The 21,291-nt window shown below is 40.0% G+C and overlaps 1 protein-coding gene across 4 annotated transcripts in view; it reads right to left on the bottom strand.

Annotated features, from left to right (window-relative positions):
- Nucleotides 1-21,291, bottom strand: part of CDYL (chromodomain Y like) — a 183,651-nt gene that overhangs the window by 115,037 nt on the left and 47,323 nt on the right. Inside the window, exon 2 of one of the 4 annotated variants that reach the window (XM_055113155.1) lies at nucleotides 2,069-2,186. The exons of the other annotated variants lie outside the window; for them this stretch is intronic. Coding sequence (XP_054969130.1) covers nucleotides 2,069-2,186 — 118 coding nt within the window. The remainder of the gene's footprint in view (nucleotides 1-2,068; nucleotides 2,187-21,291) is intronic. 4 annotated transcript variants of the gene reach the window in all.

Genomic DNA, 21,291 nt, shown 5'->3' with positions numbered 1-21,291 from the left:
ATGTAACAAAAAAACAAAACAAAAAACAAAAACATAACAAAACAAAAAAATCGCTGATGAATATAGATGCAAAAATCCTTAACAAAATACTAGCAAACTGAATCCAACAACACATCAAAAAGATAACCCATCATGATCAAGTGGGTTTCATACCAGGATGCAGGGATGGTTTAAAATACGCAAGTCAATGTTGTCATCACATAAACACAATTAAAAATATAAAAATCACATGATCATCTCAATAGAGCAGAAAAAGCATTTGACAAAATCCAGCACCCCTTTATGATTAAAACCCTCAGCAAAATCAGCATAGAAGGGACATAACTTAAGATAATAAAAGCCATCTATGATATACCCAAAGCCAACATAACACTGAATGGGGAAAAGTTGAAAGCATTCCCCTGAGAACTGGAATAAGACGAGGATGCCCACTCTCACTATTTCTATTCAACATACTGCAAGTCACAGCCAGAGCAATCAAACAAAAGAAAGAAATAAAGGCCATCCAAATCAGTAAAGAGGAAGTCAAACCGTCACCGTTTGCTGATGACATGATCATATACCAAGAAATCCCTAAAGATTCTTCCAAAAAGCTCCTAGAACTGATAAATTCAGCAAAGTTCCAGGATACAAAGCTAATGTACACAAATCAGTAGCTCTGCTATACACCAACAACAACCAAGCTGAGAATCAAATCAAGAACTCAACCCCTTTAAAAAGAGTTGCAAAAAAAAAAAAAAATGCTTAGGAATGGATCTAAGGAGGTGAAAGACCTCTACAAGAAAAACTACAAAACACTGCTGAAAGAAATCATAGATGACACAATCAAATGGAAACACATCCCATGCCCATGGAGAGGTAGAATCAATATTGTGAAAATGGCCATACTGTCGAAAACAATCTACAAATTCAATGCAATTCCCATCAAAACACCACCATCATTCTTCACAGAACTAGAAAAAAAATCCTAAAATTCATATGGAACCAAAAAACTGCCCACATAACCAAAGCAAGACTAAGCAAAAAGAACAAATCTGGAGGCATCACATTACCCTACTTCAAACTATACTATCAGGCCATAGTCACCAAAACAGCATGGTACTGGTATAAAAATAAGCACATAGACCAATGGAACAGAATAAAGAACCCAAAAATAAAGTCAAATACTTACAGCCAACTGATCTTCAACAAAGCAAACAAAAAGATAAAGTGGGGAAAGGACACCTCATTTAACAAATGGTGCTGGGTTAATTGGCAAGCCACATGTAGGAGAATGAAACTGGATCCTCATCTCTCATCTTAAACAAAAATCAACTCAAGATGGATCAAACACTTAAATCTAAGACTGAAACCATAAAAATTCTAGAAGATAACATCAGAAAAACCCTTTGAGACAATGGCTTACACAAAGACTTCATGACCAAGAACCCAAAAGCAAATGCAACAAAAACAAAGATAAATAGATGGGACTTAATTCAACTAAAAAGCTTCTGTAAAGCAAAATAAACAATCAGCAGAGTAAACAGACAACCCACAGAGTGGGAGAAAATCTTCGCAATCTATACATCTGACAAATAACTAATATTCAGAATCTACAAATGACTCAGACAAATCAGCAAGAAAAAAACAATCACATCAAAAAGTGGGACTAAGGACATGAACAGACAATTCTCAAAAGAAGATATACAAATGGCCAACAAACATGAAAAAATGCTCAACATCACTAATGATCAGGGAAATACAAATCAAAACCACAATGCGATACCACCTCACTCCTGCAAGATGATCATAATCGAAAAATCAAAAAATAATAGATGTTGGTGTGGATGTGGTAAAAAAAGGAAACACACTGCTGGCAGGAATGTGAACTAGTACAGCTGCTGTGGAAAATAGTGTGAGGATTCCTTAAAGAACTAAAAGTAAGGCCGGGAGTGGTGGCTCACGCCTGTAATCCCAAGGCCGAGGCGGGTGGATCATGAGGTCAGGAGTTCAAGACCAGCCTGGCCAACATGGTGAAACCCCGTCTCTACTAAAAATACAAAAATTAGCCAGGTGTGGTAACACTCACCTGTAATCCCAGAAACTCACGAGGCTGAGGCAGGAGAATCGCTTGAACCCGGGAGGTGGAGGCTGCATTGAGCTGAGATGGCACCACTGCACCCCAGCCTGGGTGACAGAGGGAGACTCTGTCTCAAAAAAAAAAAAGAACTAAAACTACCATCTGATCCAGCAATCCCACTACTGGGTATCTTCCCAGAGGAAAAGAAGTCATTATATGAAAAAGACACTTGCACACACGTTTATATTTGCAATTGCAAAAACATGGAACCAGCCAAATACTTATCAGTCAACAAGTATATAAAGAAACTGCGGTGTATATATACCATAGAATACTCTCAACCATAAAAAGAAATGAAATAATGGCATTTGCAGCAACCTGGATGGAACTGGAGATCATTATTCTAAATGAAGTAACTCAGGAATGGAAAACCAAACATCCTAAGTTCTCACTCATAACTGGGAGCTAAGCTATGAAGATGCAAAGGCATAATGATACAATGGACTTTGAGGCTTGGGGGAAAGGGTGGGAGTGGGGTGAGGGATAAAAGACTACACATTGAGTACAGTGTACACTGCTCGGGTGATGGGTGCACCAAAATCTCAGAAATCACCACTAAGGAACTTATTCATGTAACCAAACACCACCTGTTCCCAAAAAACCTATTAAAATAAAAAAATAAAAAGACATACCGAAAAATTTTTAAAGACTCACAAGGCATTACAATAGATACATGATAAAAATGTATCAAGAATATTTACAGCCTGGTGTGATAGCTCACAAGTGTAATCTCAGCACTTTCGAAGGATGAGGAAAGCGGATTGCTTGAGCCCAGGAGTTCGAGATGAGCCTGGGTAACATGGCAAAACCCCATCTCTATTTAAAAAAAAAAAAAAAAAATTAGCTGGGTTTGTTGGTGCACGCCTGTAGTCCTAGATACTGGAGAGGATGAGGTATTGGGATCACTTGAGCCTGGGAGGCAGAGGCTGCAGTGAGCCATGTGCATGCCACTGCACTCCAGCCTGGGCGACAGAGCAAGACTCTGTCTTAAACCAACGGGAAAAGAAAAAATAAGAGGCCGGGCACGGTGGCTCATGTGCCTGTAAGCCCAGCACTTTGGGAGGCTGAGGTGGGTGGATCATGAGGTCAGGAGTTCGAGAGCAGCCTGACCAACATGATGAAACCTCGTCTCTACTAAAAATACAAAAATTAGCCAGGCATGGTAACACTCGCCTGTAATCCCAGAAACTCATGAGGCTGAGGCAGGAGAATCGCTTGAACCCGGGAGGTGGAGGTTGTACTGAGCCAAGATCGTGCCACTGCACTCCAGCCTGGGCGACAGAGCAAGACTCTGTCTCCAAAAAAAAAAAACAACGACAACAAAAAAAAGAGTATTTACTAATTTTTGTAATGTACTGGTGATCCCTTTATTGTAACGCACTGACGTTTACTTCATAATTTTTTGAAAATTTTTTTGAATAAAACTACTTTATGTCTATCACTACAACAAATGTATTGGTCAAAAAAAATTCCAAAAGATTGTATAACAATTTTCAGTCCTCCTTTTGCTTCCATGTGCCTCCATTTGAATGATAAATTATATTGTCACTCAAGTTGTAACACTGTGAGGAATGTACACAGAAGCAAATTAGTAAAATAAAACAAATTGCCAATTCATATCCCTGAACATGTAACACCCACTGACTCAGGTCTATGCCTTTAACAATGATTGATCTATCTTATCTGGATCCTCATTTATTCAGCAAGAGAGTGTCTGCTATGTATAAGGCACTGTACGAGGTACTGGGGATATACAGGTGAACACCACTGCTGCCCTCACTCTCATGAGAGAGACTTCCACCCAGCAGAGGTGGGAGCAGACACACATACCCGCACCCACACACATCACTCCATTCCAGGGCACTCACATAATTCCATTTTGTTCCATCAAACTTCTGTATCCCCAATTCTGTATCCAGGGGCAAGGTCTACAAGTGACAGGACCATCTCCATCAAGGTGCCAGAATCAGAAATGTACTCACTCCCCTTCCTCGCACTCAGTCCCAGCATTTTTTCCTTCAGCCACACTAGAGACCAGCATACCAAGGCCTGAAACAGCCCCTAAATTCAATATAAACAGTTCTTTTCTGCCTCTTTTCCTTTGCACATTTTTCCTTGCTGCATGGTGGTCAGCATAGAAATAAGGCTGTAATTATCTATTGCTAACAGATTTTAAAAATATTCTAATCAGCAATCTTTTAAAGGACTTTAGAAGGACAAAGTACTTACTGCAAAAACAGGAGAGGGGAGAGGCTGGTGAGAGCCATGCTCTCGAATGGACACACAATGGCAAGTGGTATCACAGGAAGGAAAGCCGAAGTCTCAATTCCCAGAACCCATAAGGGAAAGGAAAAAAATAAAAAGTAAACTGAAGCAAACAGAAAATGTATCACACTGGTTTAAAATCCCAACTCCTCTAGGGGGTTGGAATTCTGAAAGCACACATAAATAATTAAAACTCACTTTTTGGTTCTATGCAACTTTTTTCTTCTTTATGTAGTTTTGGGTAGCATTTGTGGCTGACTTAGAAACCTAAGCCTTGGGGAGGAGCCAAGATGGCCGAATAGGAACAGCTCCGGTCTACAGCTCCCAGCGTGAGCGACGCAGAAGACAGGTGATTTCTGCATTTCCATCTGAGGTACCAGGTTCATCTCACTAGGGAGTGCCAGACAGTGGGCACAGGTCAGTGGGTGCAGCGCACCGTGCGCAAGCTGAAGCAGGGTGAGGCATTGCCTCACTCAGGAAGCGCAAGGGGTCAGGGAGTTCCCTTTCCTAGTCAAAGAAAGGGGTGACAGATGGCACCTGGAAAATTGGGTCACTCCCACCCAAATACTGCGCTTTTCCGACGGGCTTAAAAAACGGCACACCAGGAGATTATATCCCGCACCTGGCTCGGAGGGTCCTACGCCCACGAAGTCTCGCTGATCGCTAGCACAGCAGTCTGAGATCAAACTGCAAGGCGGCAACGAGGCTGGGAGAGGGGCGCCGGCCAGTGCCCAGGCTTGCTTAGGTAAACAAAGCAGCCGCGAAGCTCCAACTGGGTGGAGCCCACCACAGCTCAAGAGGCCTGCCTGCCTGCCTCTGTAGGCTCCACCTCTGGGGGCAGGGCACAGACAAACAAAGACAGCAGTAAGCTCTGCAGACTTAAATGTCCCTGTCTGACAGCTTTGAAGAGAGCAGTGGTTCTCCCAGCACGCAGCTGGAGATCTGAGAACTGGCAGACTGCCTCCTCAAGTGGGTCCCTGACCCCTGACCCCTGAGCAGCCTAACTGGGAGGCACTCCCCAGTAGGGGCGGACTGACACCTCACACGGCCGGGTACTCCTCTGAGACAAAACTTCCAGGGGAACGATCAGACAGCAGCATTCGTGGTTCACGATAAACCACTGTTCTGCAGACACCACTGCTGATACCCAGGCAAACAGGGTCTGGAGTGGACCTCTAGCAAACTCCAACAGACCTGCAGCTGAGGGTCCTGTCTGTTAGAAAGAAAACTAACAAACAGAAAGGACATCCACACCAAAAACCCATCTGTATATCACCATCATCAAAGTCCAAAAGTAGATAAAACCACAAAGATGGGGAAAAAACAGAACAGAAAAACTAGAAACTCTAAAAAGCAGAGCACCTCTCCTCCTCCAAAGGATCGCAGTTCCTCACCAGCAACGGAACAAAGGTGGACGGAGAATGACTTTGACAAGTTGAGAGAAGAAGGCTTCAGACGATCAAACTACGAGCTACAGGAGGAAATTCAAACCAAAGGCAAAGAAGTTAAAAACTTCAAAAAAAATTTAGACGAATGTATAACTAGAATAACCAATACAGAGAAGTGCTTAAAGGAGCTGATGGAGCTGAAAGCCAAGGCTCGAGAACTACGTGAAGAATGCAGAAGCCTCAGGAGCCGATGCGATCAACTGGAAGAAAGGGTATCAGCGATGGAAGATGAAATGAATGAAATGAAGCGAGAAAGGAAGTTTAGAGAAAAAAGAATAAAAAGAAATGAACAAAGCCTCCAAGAAATATGGGACTATGTGAAAAGACCAAATCTACGTCTGACTGGTGTACCTGAAAGTGACAGGGAGAATGGAACCAAGTTGGAAAACACTCTGCAGGATATTATCCAGGAGAACTTCCCCAATCTAGCAAGGCAGGCCAACATTCAGATTCAGGAAATACAGAGAACGCCACAAAGATACTCCTCGAGAAGAGCAACTCCAAGACACATAATTGTCAGATTCATCAAAGTTGAAATGAAGGAAAAAATGTTAAGGGCAGCCAGAGAGGAAGGTCGGGTTACCCACAAAGGGAAGCCCATCAGACTAACAGCAGATCTCTTGGCAGAAACTCTACAAGCCAGAACAGAGTGGGGGCCAGTATTCAACATTCTTAAAGAAAAGAATTTTCAACCCAGAATTTCATATCCAGCCAAACTAAGCTTCATAAGTGAAGGAGAAATAAAATACTTTACAGACAAGCAAATGCTGAGAGATTTTGTCACCACCAGGCCTGCCCTACAAGAGCTCCTGAAGGAAGCACTAAACATGGAAAGGAACAACTGGTACCAGCCGCTGCAAAATCATGCCAAAATGTAAAGACCATCGAGACTAGGAAGAAACTGCATCAACTAACGAGCAAAATAACCAGCTAACATCATAATGACAGGTTCAAATTCACATATAACAATATTAACTTTAAATGTAAATGGACTAAATGCTCCAATTAAAAGACACAGACTGGCAAATTGGATAAAGAGTCAAGACCCATCAGTGTGTTGTATTCAGGAAACCCATCTCACATGCAGAGACACACATAGGCCCAAAATAAAAGGATGGAGGAAGATCTACCAAGCAAATGGAAAACAAAAAAAGGCAGGGGTTGCAATCCTAGTCTCTGATAAAACAGACTTTAAACCAACAAAGATCAAAAGAGACAAAGAAGGCCATTACATAATGGTAAAGGGATCAATTCAACAAGAAGAGCTAACTATCCTAAATATATATGCACCCAATACAGGAGCACCAAGATTCATAAAGCAAGTCCTGAGTGATCTACAAAGAGACTTAAGACTCCCACACAATAATAATGGGAGACTTTAACACCCCACTGTCAACATTAGACAGATCAACGAGACAGAAAGTCAACAAGGATACCCAGGAATTGAACTCAGCTCTGCACCAAGCAGACCTAATAGACATCTACAGAACTCTCGACCCCAAATCAACAGAATATACATTTTTTTCAGCACCACACCACACCTATTCCAAAATTGACCACATACTTGGAAGTAAAGCTCTCCTCAGCAAATGTAAAAGAACAGAAATTATAACAAACTATCTCTCAGACCACAGTGCAATCAAACTAGAACTCAGGATTAAGAAACTCACTCAAAACCACTCAACTACATGGAAACTGAACAACCTGCTCCTGAATGACTACTGGGGACATAATGAAAGGACGGCAGAAATAAAGATGTTCTTTGAAACCAACGAGAACAAAGACACAACATACCAGAATCTCCGGGACACATTCAAAGCAGTGTGTAGAGGGAAATTTATAGCACTAAATGCCCACAAGAGAAAGCAGGAAAGATCCAAAATTGACACCCTAACATCACAATTAAAAGAACCAGAAAAGCAAGAGCAAACACATTCAAAAGCTAGCAGAAGGCAAGAAATAACTAAAATCAGAGCAGAACTGAAGGAAATAGAGACACAAAAAACCCTTCAAAAAATTAATGAATCCAGGAGCTGGTTTTTTGAAAGGATCAACAAAATTGATAGACTGCTACCAAGACTAATAAAGAAAAAAAGAAGAATCAAATAGACGCAATAAAAAATGATAAAGGGGATATCACCACCGATCCCACAGAAATACAAACTACCATCAGAGAATACTACAAACACCACTACGCAAATAAACTAGAAAATCTAGAAGAAATGGATAAATTCCTCGACACATACACTCTCCCAAGACTAAACCAGGAAGAAGTTGAATCTCTGAATAGACCAATAACAGGAGCTGAAATTGTGGCAATAATCAATAGCTTACCAACCAAAAAGAGTCTAGGACCAGATGGATTCACAGCCGAATTCTAGCAGAGGTACAAGGAGAAACTGGTACCATGCCTTCTGAAACTATTCCAATCAGCAGAAAAAGAGGGAATCCTCCCTAACTCATTTTATGAGGCCAGCATCATTCTGATACCAAAGCCAGGCAGAGACACAACCAAAAAAGAGAATTTTAGACCAATATCCTTGATGAACATTGATGCAAAAATCCTCAATAAAATACTGGCAAACCGAATCCAGCAGCACATCAAAAAGCTTATTCACCATGATCAAGTGGGCTTCATCCCTGGGATGCAAGGCTGGTTCAATATACGCAAATCAATAAATGTAATCCAGCATGTAAACAGAACCAAAGACAAAAACTGCATGATTATCTCAATAGATGCAGAAAAGGCCTTTGACAAAATTCAACAATGCTTCATGCTAAAAACTCTCAATAAATTAGGTATTGATGGGACTTATCTCAAAATAATAAGAGCTATCTATGACAAACCCACAGCCAATAACATACTGAATGGACAAAAACTGGAAGCATTCCCTTTGAAAACGGGCACAAGACAGGGATGCCCTCTCTCACCACTCCTATTCAACATAGTGTTGGAAGTTCTGGCCAGGGCAATTAGGCAGGAGAAGGAAATAAAGGGTATTCAATTAGGAAAAGAGGAAGTCAAATTGTCCCTGTTTGCAGATGACATGATTGTATATCTAGAAAACCCCATCATCTCAGCCCAAAATCTCCTTAAGCTGATAAGCAACTTCAGCAAAGTCTCAGGATACAAAATCAATGTACAAAAATCACAAGCATTCTTATACACCAATAACAGACAAACAGAGAGCCAAATCATGAGTGAACTCCTATTCACAATTGCTACAAAGAGAATAAAACACTTAGGAATCCACCTTACAAGGGACGTGAAGGGCCTCTTCAAGGAGAACTACAAACCACTGCTCAATGAAATTAAACAGGATACAAACAAATGGAAGAACATTCCATGCCCATGGGTAGGAAGAATCAATATCGTGAAAATGGCCATACTGCCCAAGGTAATTTATAGATTCAATGCCATCCCCATCAAGCTACCAATGACTTTCTTCACAGAATTGGAAAAAACTACTTTGAAGTTCATATGGAACCAAAAAAGAGCCCGTATCGCCAAGTCAATCCTAAGCCAAAAGAACAAAGCTGGAGGCATCACGCCACCTGACGTCAAACTATACTACAAGGCTACAGTAACCAAAACAGCATGGTACTGGTACCAAAACAGAGATATAGATCAATGGAACAGAACAGAGCCCTCAGAAATAATGCCGCATATCTACAACTATCTGATCTTTGACAAACCTGAGAAAAACAAGCAATGGGGAAAGGATTCCCTATTTAATAAATGGTGCAGGGAAAACTGGCTAGCCATATGTAGAAAGCTGAAACTGGATCCCTTCCTTACACCTTATACAAAAATCAATTCAAGATGGATTAAAGACTTAAACGTTAGACCTAAAACCATAAAAACCCTAGAAGAAAACCTAGGCATTAATTCCTCAGGGATCTAGAACTAGAAATAACATTTGACCCAGCCATCCCATTACTGGGTATATACCCAAAGGACTATAAATCATGCTGCTATAAAGACACATGCACAAGTATGTTTATTGCGGCACTATTCACAATAGCAAAGACTTGGAACCAACCCAAATGTCCAACAATGATAGACTGGATTAAGAAAATGTGGCACATATACACCACGGAATACTATGCAGCCATAAAAAGTGATGAGCTCAGGTCCTTTGTAGGGACATGGATGAAACTGCAAATCATCATTCTCAGTAAACTATCGCAAGAACAAAAAACCAAACACCGCATATTCTCACTCATAGGTGGGAACTGAACAATGAAAACACATGGACACAGGAAGGGGAACATCACACTCTGGGGACTGTTGTGGGGTGGGGGGAGGGGGGAGGGATAGCATTGGGAGATATACCTAATGCTAGATGACGAGTGTGCAGTGCACCAGCATGTCACATGTATACATATGTCACTAACCTGCACATTGTGCACATGTACCCTAAAACTTAAAGTATAATAAAAAATAAATAAAAATAAATAAATAAAAGAAACCTAAGCCTTATGAATAACATATTTCAAAGTTTCCAGATCAAGCACCAATTTAAAAATAACAAAAAGCTTCAGAACACAAACTATTCCTGAGTTGTGGAGTGCCTGCCAGTAAATGTGGCTGTGACCACAGACACAATGGGGTAGCCTGATCTAGAATATAGCAGGGGGCTGGGGAAGGAAAACTATCAATGCCAGCCAAGATCTGTACTTATGGCAGAAGAGAGTTTCCCAAAGCATGATGTACATCCTCCTAGTGGTCCACCAGATGACTTCTAGATGGCATAAGGATGAATATTTAGATTTATTAACACTGTTTATTATATAATTAGAAGAACCATAAGCCAGCGCCAATTGTTTAAATGGGTAGTGTGGTGATAAGCCCTTTTACACAGACTCACAGTTGCAAGGATGGTGCTTACGCACACCTTGAATATTGAAAATTGTCAGTGACTTTCCACCACAACCATTCAGATGTACAGACAGGGGCAGACTTGGTAGAGTAGGAAGCTCTGACTTCTCATACGGAAACATTTCCAAAAAACAGCAATTATTGTTACAACCAACATTATCAGGACTCTGGAAATAAGTCAAAGATTGGCAGCAGACAAGTGAACATTGAATCAAGAAGCTAGCAACTTCAAAATTACAGGTAAGGTTTGTGGTATTTTTACTTGTACTTGCCGTACCTCCCTGGCCTGACAGCCTGCATTCCCAGTGGGAAAGTCCCTGGTTCCTGGTTCTAGAGGGAGCACAGCCAACCTTATTCACAAATTATTGTGTAGGTATGTTCTAACCTGACTGAAGGCTATCTAGAAGACCATGGCACGACATCTGAACTTGGGCCCTTAAGCCAGAAAAATGGGGGAGATTGTTCACAAACTAACACCCACAAACACCTAGGCTAAATGATCAAGTTGAGATATACAAACAAGTCCACAGGCACCCCCAGAAAAGCTGCAGGAGAGTTTCTTTGGAAGATCAGGACATTCTAAAGCATGTGGGTGTAAGGGGAAAGACAGCCATGCACAAGCCCAGGGCAAGATGCACGCTCAGAAAGACCTGAGAAGTTTCTCGGCTTACACCTCAGAATGATCACCTGGCTCAATGCAAACCTGGAGTCACAGAGTTAAATGCAAAAACTAGGAGAAGTGCTCTGTTTTGTTTTGTTTGCTTAGCTCCAGGCTTCCAAAGAAATCTCTGCCAAAACACAGTGGAACACAATCTGAGGAACAGAGGCTTCAGTGACCACAAACAATAAGGAATACAGTCTCTACACAATAGTGTGGAAATGTCACTAAACAGCCAATTCTAGCCTTCAACAACAACAACAAAAAAATCCCAGCAAAACATGGAAGAAAATCTGATTTCCAGAATTACATTATAATGTCAAATGTTCAGTTTTCAACAGTAACAACAACAAAAACCCCACAAAGCATATAAAGAAATAGGGAAGTACAATTCATTCAAAATAATAAAATAATGGACAGAAATCAGCCAGAAGGAAACCCAGGCAGACTGTCTTAAATAAGCTCAAAAAGCAAAAGAAAGATATGAAGAACTGAAGGAAATCAGAAGAACAATTTATAAACAAAATAAAGAAACACATTTTATAAAGGAACCAAGCAAACATTCTGGAGCTGAAACGTACATAATTGAAATAAAAAATTCACTAGAGAGGCTCGGAAAGTTTTTAACAAACAGAAAAAAATTAATCAACGAACTTGAAGATAGCACAATTAAAATTACTGAATCTGAAAAGTAGAAAGTAAAGAAAATAAAGAAAAAATGAACAGAGCCCAGTAGGCTAGCAGGACACCATCATGCATACCAACAAATAAATTATGGAAGACTTGGGAGAAAAGAAAGGGACAAAGTGATTATCTAAATAAATAATGGACAAAGCTTCCTAAATCTGAAGAAAGACATGATTTACTTATCCAAAGCCAATCAATTCCAAGCAGAATAAGCTCAAAAAGATCCACACTGAGACACATCATAATCAAACTATTGGAAGCAAAAGACAAAAAGAAAATCCTAAAAGCAGCAGGAGGTGACTTGACAAGCACAAGGTATCCTTAATAAGATTAATAGCTGATTTCTCAACAGAAATCATGGAAGGTAGAAATCAATGGAACAACACATTTAAAATGCTGAAGCCAGGCATGGTGGTGTGCGCCTGGAGTCCCAGCTACTTGGGAGGCTGAGGCAGGAGATCACTTGAGCCCAGGAGTTTGAGGCTTACAGTGAGCTATGATCATGCCACCGCACTCCAGCCTGGGCAACAGAGCAAGATCCAATCTCTTAAAAAAAAAAAAAAAGCTGAAAGTTAAAAAAAAAAACCTGTTAAACAAAAGTCCTATATCCAGCAAACTAACTGTTGAAACTGAGGGGGAAAGTAAGACATTCCCAGATAAATAAAAGCTGAGGAAGTTCATCACCACTAGACTTTCCCTGAAAGAAATGCTTCAAGTGAAAGCATGCTAAACAGTAACTCAAAGCTGAAAAAGAAATAAAGCTCTCTGGTAATGGTAAATACATGAGCAAATATAAAAGCCAGTAGTACTGTATTTAGGAATTTTGAATGTACTTTTTCTTTCACACATGACTTAAGAGAAATACACAGGCTGGGTGCGATGGCTCACGCCTGTAATTCCAACATTTTGGGAGGATGAGGTGGGCAGATCACTTAAGGCCAGGAGTTTGAGACCAGCGTAGTCAACATGGTGAAACCCCATCTCTACTTAAAATACAAAAATTAGCTAGGCGTGGTGGCACACGCCTGTAATCCCAGCTACTCGGGAGGCTGAGGCAGGAGATCACTTGACCCTGGGAAGCAGAGGGTTTCAGTGAGCCGAGATCATGCCACTGCGCTCCAGCCTGGGTGACAGAGTGAGGCTCTGTCTCAAAAAGAAAAAAAAGGACAAATGCATGAAAAATAATTATCAATCCATGTTATTGAGCACACAATGCATAAAATATGTACTTGGTAAGAACATAAAGGGAGCAGATGGAGCTGTATAGACAGACATTTGTATGCTACTGAAGCTGATATTGACTTAAACAACAACATCAATTGTGGATATTACATATAATTCCCATGATAACCACAAAGAAAATATCTAAAAGCTATATATTCAAAAGGAAATGAGAAGGGAATCCAAACAATCCATTATTAAAAAGAAAAAAGATCAACTAATCACAAAAGGTAGTAATTAAGGCAATGAGGAACAAAAGTATAAGGCAGAAAACAAATAGCAACATGGAAGAAGTGCTTGTCAGTAGTAACTTGAAATGTAAATTAAACTTTTCTGACAGAAGGCAGAGACTGGCAGAATGGATATAAAAACATTATATAACTATATGTTATCTACAAGAAACTCAAGATTCAAAAACAAAAAGGTTGAAAGGGAAAGTAGTAAAAAATATATTAAATGTAAATAGTAAGCAAGAGAAAACTGGAGGTGGCTACACTAATATCAGACAAAATAGACTAAGTCAAAAACTGTAACAAGACACAAAAGATGGTGACATAAAGGCCAGTTCAACAAGAAAATATAACAATTATAAACATATAAGCACCAAACAACAGTGCTCCAAAATACATGAAGCAAATATTGACAAAGCTGAAGGGAAAAAGATAGCTTTACAATAACAGTAGGAGAATTCAATACACTACATTTTCAGTACAGGACAGAATATCTAGAAGATCAAAACAGGACTTGCACAACACTATAAACCAACTAGACCTAACAGTTCACCATATACCTTCATATACCTTCTTAAGTGCATATGAATCATTTTCCAGAACAGACCAAATGTCAGACCTCATAACAAGTCTCACATTTTAAGAAATTGAAATCTTACAAAGTTATCTTGTGGAATGAAGCTAGAAATTAACACAAAAAGAAAAACGGGAAAATTCACAAATATGTGGAAATTAAAACAACACCCTCCTTCAACAACCATGGGTCAAAAAAGAAATCACAAGGGAAAGTAGAAGACACTTAGGGACACATGAAAACAAAATCACAACACAGAAAAAGTATGCAATGTAGTGAAGGCAGTGGTCAGAGGAAAATTTATAGATGTAAAGGTTACATTAAAAAAGAAAAAAAGATCTCATATCAGCAGCCTAACTTTACACCTTAAGGAGCTAGAAAAAGAAGAGCAAAGTAAACCCAAAGGTACCAGAGGGATAAAAATAATAAAGATTACGGGTAAGATACATAGAGAACAGAAGAAAAGAAAAATCAATGAAATTAAGAGTTGGTTATTTGAAAAACTCAATAAAAATTGAGAAACCATTAGCTGGACAGAGAAAAAAAGAAAAGACACAAATAACTAAAATTAGAAATAAAGGTGAGGACCATTGAATCAATGGATACTAAACCACCTGCTCATAAGGTAAATATACACACACATATCTCACATAGATTATAATCCTACAAACAACTGATCCTAGTCAATTCTATTTTACAGAATGGAGAAAATGAAACTCAAAAATGTTAAGTGACTTGCCTGAGACCGTCACACTAACAGGTGCCAGAGTTGAGATTTAAACCACTTCAAGTGGCTCTGAGGCCAAAGGTTTTGGTACTACACTGCATTACCCCCATCACTTCCACCCTCTGGTGGTCTCACAGCTGAAACAAGGCAGTGTGTTGTTATGGGCAATCTCAGCTAGGAAGGTGTGTGTCAGGTGACTCTCTTTTTTTTTTTTTTTTTTTTTTTGCCATTCTAGGTGTACGTATAAATGACCATGAAACCACTGCATTATTAATTTTTGGGTTACAAATAAATTTTAGCAAATGGGCAAATATGGAATCCATGAATAATGAGGACTGGCTGTTCGAGCAAACCAAATCTAACATCTAAAAGGATTATAACCAAATGGGATTTATCCCAGGAATGCAAGGGTGGTTTAATATGAGAACATCAATCAATGTAATATATTACATTAGAAAAATCAAAGAAAGGAAAACCACAGGATCACCTCAATCAATGCAGAAAAGGCACTGATAAAATCTAACTCATGATTAAAACATTCAACACACTGGGAATAGAAGAGAACTTCCTCAACATGATAAGGACATTTATGAAAAACTCACAGCTAATACACTCAATTGTGAAGTGTATAACTGGAAATTATAGCCAGAGTAATTAGACAAAAAACAAACGGCATCCAAATTGAAAAGAAGTAAAACTATCACTATTCATTCACAATTCTATATATAGGACACGATCCTATATATAGAAAATCCCGAAGAATCCACAGGAATGCTACTAAAGCTAATAAATTCAGCAAAGTTGCAGGATAACACACAAAACTCAGAGTGTTTCTATATACTAGCAATGCATGCTAACCAAAAGTGATAGGTTCATGCAATCCCTATCAAAATTCCAACAGCTGGTGGGGCATGGTGGTTCATGCCTGAAATTCCAGCACTTTGGGAGGCCGAGGCTGGCGGATCACCTGAGGTCAGGAGTTCGAGAACAGCCTGACCAACATGGTAAAACCCTGTCTCTACTAAAAATACAAAAATTAGCTGGGCTTGGTGGCGGGCACCTGTAATCTCAGCTACTCAGGAGACTGAGGCACAAAAATTGCTTGAACCCAGGAGACGGAGGTTGCAGTGAGCCGAGATCATGCCACCGCACTCCAGCCTGGGCAACAGAGTGAGACTCTGTTTCAAAGAAAAAAAAAAATCCAACAGCTTTTTTTGCAGAAACGGAAAAGCTTGTACTCAAATTCATATGGACTTGCAAAAGGTCCCAGAAAGTCAAAACAATCTTGAGAAAGAAACAGTTGGATATGTCACCCAAAGGATGAACAGCAAAAGAAAAAAAAATAGGTAAACTGAACTTTAACCAATTAAAAACCTGTGTGTTTCAAAGGACATTATCAAGCAAGTGAAAAGACAACATAAAAATATTTGCAAATCATATCTGGTAAGGGCTTAATAACCAGAATATATAAAGAACTCAACAAAACTCAACAACAATGACAAATAACCCAATGAAAAATGGGTTATTTGTATATTTCTCCAAAGAAGATATACAAATAGCTAATAAGCATATCAAGTGATGCTCATCGTACTCATTAGGAAAATGCAAATCAAAATCACAATGAAATACTACTTTAAATCTATGAGGATGACTATAATTTTAAAAATGGAAAATAAGTGCTGCCAAGCGCTGCTGGTGGAAATGTAAAATGGTGTGGTCATTGTGTAAAATAGTTTGACAGCTCCTCAAAAAGTTAAACATCGAATTACCATATGACCCAACAATGATCCACCATGCAACCCACAGGACCCACTCCTAGACATATATACCAAACACCTGAAAACAGGGACTCAATTATATACTCGAATTATCAAGGTACATGGTAGCATTCACAGTAGCCAAAATATGGAAATAACGCATATGTCCACTAAGATGAATGGATACATAAAATGTGGTGTATCTATGTAAGAGTATTATTCAGTCATAAACAGGAATAAAGTGCTGATACATGCTGGAACACGGATGAACCTTGAAAACATTATGCTAAGTGAAGGAAGCCAGACACAAAAGGACAAATACTACAAGATCTCCCTTATATCAAATATCTAGAATAGGCAAATTCACTGAGGCAGAAAGTAGAATAGAGATTTCCAGGGACTGGGGGAAGCGAATGGGGAGTTTTTACATAATGCTTACAGAGTTTCTGATTGGGGAAATTAAAGAGTTTTGGAGAGACAAATAAAATACAAATATAAATATAACATTGTGATTAATGTCATGGAATTGTACATTTAAAATTGTTATAATGGCAAATGTTAGGTTACATATATTTTACCGGTTACAAAGCTTCTGTTTGGGGGAATTTAAAAGTTTTGGAGATACAAATACAACGTTGGATTAACATCATGGAATTGTATACTTAAAATGGTTATAATGGCAAATGTTAGGTTACATACATTTTACGGTTACTAAGTTTCTGTTTGGGGGAATTTAAAAGTTTTGGAGATACAAACACAACATTGTGATTAACGTCAGGGAATTATATACTTAAAATTGTTATAATGGCAAATGTTAGGTTACATGTATTTTATTACAAGAGAAAAGGACTACAGATAGTATGGAAGGCATGCATGAATGCCAATCAAGATTTCTGAACATTGACTTTCCATGTGTATCTATGCACTCTTACCAGTGACAGACCAAAAGTCACCCCTAGAAGCCAGCAATATTTTAGTAGATACGTTATGTTTAAGTATACATAATTTGGAAATGGAATTGGGACTGTTCTCTGAATATTTGTTCTTTGTGTTGAACCCATCATGGATAAGATCAATTAGGTAATTAAAGAGTCTTAAAGGTAAATGTCACGGAAATATACTAAATTACTAAGTGTTTTTGCTAAAATGCTAAAATAAACTTATCTACTCCTTGTTTATATATGGAAGCAAACTCAAAACGTTACAATTTGTTAAGAAAAGCTGCTGAATCCTGCACTCTTCCCCTCTGCTTTCTATAGAGATAGGTGGTGTCGACTTCTTACGACAATGCACAGCCATGTCTACGTCAGAGCATAGAAGGAATTGGGCAGGCTTCAGGAATCAGTGTATTCTGCTAAGGTATTTGTTCATTTAAAGCACCTGAATTTATCCTTACAAGGTGGTACTGGACATGCAAGAAGAGAGAAATTCCCTTGTGAGCACAGAAGTAGACCTGTGGGGTCACATCTGAATAACAAAATACAGGACGGTTTTGTTGTTGTCTACATGACTGAGACAAATATTAATCTGAAAACTCACTGAAAATATTTTGCACATTATGAAGAGAACTGAAAACACATGAAATAGGGTTTCATTTTCCATACCAGATGGCAGCAATGTGTGGCAAAGGGCCCTCTTATCCCACTGTCTGGATACTACACACATACTTTGACACATTCAGATAGATTCCAGAGAATGGCTGCTGGTGGCTCCTGGAGACCCAAGCCGCCTTCATTGCCAGTATTAGAAATTCTTGGTATTCAACCAAAATAAAGAAAATGGTAAAATAGTTTTTATACTTTACAAGTGTACACATGTGAATTGACTCTCAGGCTGGTTATTCCAAAACTATTAACAGATGAATGGTACCATTGATTTTTCCCCCCAGATTAAATTTGTAGCTTTGTTAATGCTTTTTATATTTCTATTTAAGCTGAATGATACTCCATTTATGGCAAAATAATATTTACGTTTAAAAGAAAAGGCTGTTAAGAAGCTGATTTTGCCGGGCACAGTGGCTCACATCTACAATCCCAACACTTTGGGAGGCTGAGGTGGGTGAATCACCTGAGCCCAGGAGTTCAAGACCAGCCTGGGTGACACAGTGAGATGCCCCCCGCCAACTCCATCTCTACAGAAAGAAAAAAATAAATAAAGAAAAGAAAAATTTGCCAGGCATTGTGGTGTGCACCTGTAGTCCTAGCTACTCAGGAAGCTGAGTTGGGAGGATCGTTTGAGCCCACGAGGTCAAGGTTGTAGTGAGCCATTGACACCACTGCACTCCAGCCTCGGTGACAGAGCAAAACCCTATCTCAAAAAAATAAATAAATAAAAAGCTGATTAACTTAAAGAAAAAAGTAACCATTTGGCTGGTACATACGTTATTGCAACAACCACCAAGAACAACTAAAATTTGGAAAATTATTATATGGCTACAATTACCTCAAATGGACAATGTAGGTGCATATTTTAATCTATGTACTCTGAAAGGAGCATGCTTTAAATCTGGTAAGCCACAAATATTAGGAACACATGGAAATCCAAGGATCGCTTTTTTTTTTTTTTTCCCCCTGAGATACAGTCTTACTCTATATAGCCCAGGCTGGAGTACAGTGGTGTGGTCTCAGTTCACTGCAACCTCCACCTCCCAGGTTATTCAAGTGATTCTCATGCCTCAGCCTCCTGAATAGCTGGGATTACAGGTGCATGCCACCATGCCCAGCCAATTTTTGTATTATTAGTAGAGATGGGGTTTCACCATGTTGGCCAGGATGGCCTCAAACTCCTGAGCTCAAGTGATCCGCCCGCTTCAGCCCCCCAAAGTGCCGGGATTACAGGCATGAGCCACCACGCCGGGCCACAAGGAATGCTTTTATATGAAGAATTCCCATATGACCGACTGGGCGTGGGGTGGCTGAGGCAGGAGAATCACTTGAACCCGGGAGGTAGAGGTTGCAGTAAGCCGAGATCACACCACTGCACTCCAGCCTGGGCGACAGAGTGAGAGTGAGACTCCGTCTCAAAAAAAAAAAAAAAAAGAATTCCCATATGACCATGATAATCACCTCTCCTCTGATTTACATTTTGTTTTGCTTTTCTCTTGAGAGCGCTGTTCTCTTAAGATTTACATTTTGTATACCTCAACTTTCACTTGGACCATAAAGGCACTAGAACCACAAAGATGAAAAGGCAAGAAAGAAATGAATAATGATAAAGGTAAAATGAGATTCTACATGACATCATTAATGAGATGAATACAATCAAAAGCCAGGTTAGAAAATGTAAAGATGGCTCCCACTGCTATTAATACTGAAACCTATTCTGTGCCAAGAACTGAGTAAGATGTAAGACAATTCTGGTTGTGGATGTCACATTCCGGATGTGAGGCAAGGCCTGTGGATGTTTTACAGATTTCAAGATGTCTCATGATTCCCGTGTTTCTGCACGCTGCAGGCTGCCGCTCTGCCTTAGTGTCCACTATATTTCTATTTTCACAGGCATTTTGCAGGACTGTTTCCACACCTGCAATTAAGGTATCTCAGTCATCTTGTGGGCATCACTTCCAATCACTTCCCAGTGCACTCACGAGGGAACTGGTTTAATTTGGTCCTGTTTTCCTTCATATAGCTCCTCAAAGTTTTCCTGTCTATGCAGCCTCTTCTTAAATACAATCTGGTGGGGGAGAACATAACATCCACTAGTGAGAGGGCTGTGGTGAAGATCAAAGTCCCTCGATTCCCTCACTGGGATGCCTCCCGAAGGTCCAAGAGCCAAACCTCAGGACCCCAAAGGTCCGATGCTGCCAGAGAGAGAGAGAGGAAAATAGCAGAATCCAACCCTCAGAGGAACCCATCTCTTTACCGTGGTACAAGTGGGTTCAGAAAGTTGAACCTGATATGTTAAACTTTGCTGTGAGGAGGGAGAAAAGCCTAGCTTTATAGCCAAACATCAGGGAAACTGTCTTTAACATCTGTTGTCTCACCACAGAGTAAATCAGGTATTTTTCACGACCACTTTCAAGTCACAGAGGTATATTCAGGGCCCTGATGAAATAACAGGGAAATGCTACAACTGCTGAAAAACCACACTTTAAAATCTACCTGTTGGGTGCATTTATGCACTTTTGGAGAAAATCTAGATCTCTGTGCTGGCATCTGCGGCTCTAAGAGCTCTCTGTGCATCTGTGTGGCCACGGGATGAATCACCACAGAGAACACAGAGGGAGATGGATTAGGAATCAGCCTGCATTCCCCACCACGGCTTAGGATGGTCCCTCTCCTCATTTCTCTGGCTACTCAGCCTCCCTTAACGACTCTTGTCCTGCTGAAGTCACCACCAGACCTTCCACTCCACCACCAGTATCTGGTACATTCTCATAACACAGGGTTTCTCGACTTCAGCACTACTGGCATCTGGGGCCAGGTGACTCTTGGTTGTGGGGCCATCCTATGCATGGCAGGATGTTCAGCAGAATCCCTGGCCTCTACCCACAAGATGCCAGGAGCACAGCCCCTCAACCCCAACCTGGCTGTGACCATCACAAAATGTCTCCAGACATTGCCAAATGTCCCTTGAGGGTGAATGTGATCTACCTTCCCCTCTGAAAACCACTGTCATAAACACCTGATATCAGATTATGAGATCAGAGAAGAAATAAGCAGAGATCAAGGAAGATGGCATCACTAGTAACCTCTCTGACCTGAAGTTCTTAACTACAAAATTG

The sequence above is a fragment of the Pan paniscus genome, chromosome 5, assembly GCF_029289425.2.
Source record: "Pan paniscus chromosome 5, NHGRI_mPanPan1-v2.0_pri, whole genome shotgun sequence".
Classification (NCBI taxonomy): Eukaryota; Metazoa; Chordata; class Mammalia; order Primates; family Hominidae; genus Pan; species Pan paniscus.
Note: the sequence above shows the minus strand (reverse complement) of the source record. Positions and strands in the feature narration are given on the sequence as shown.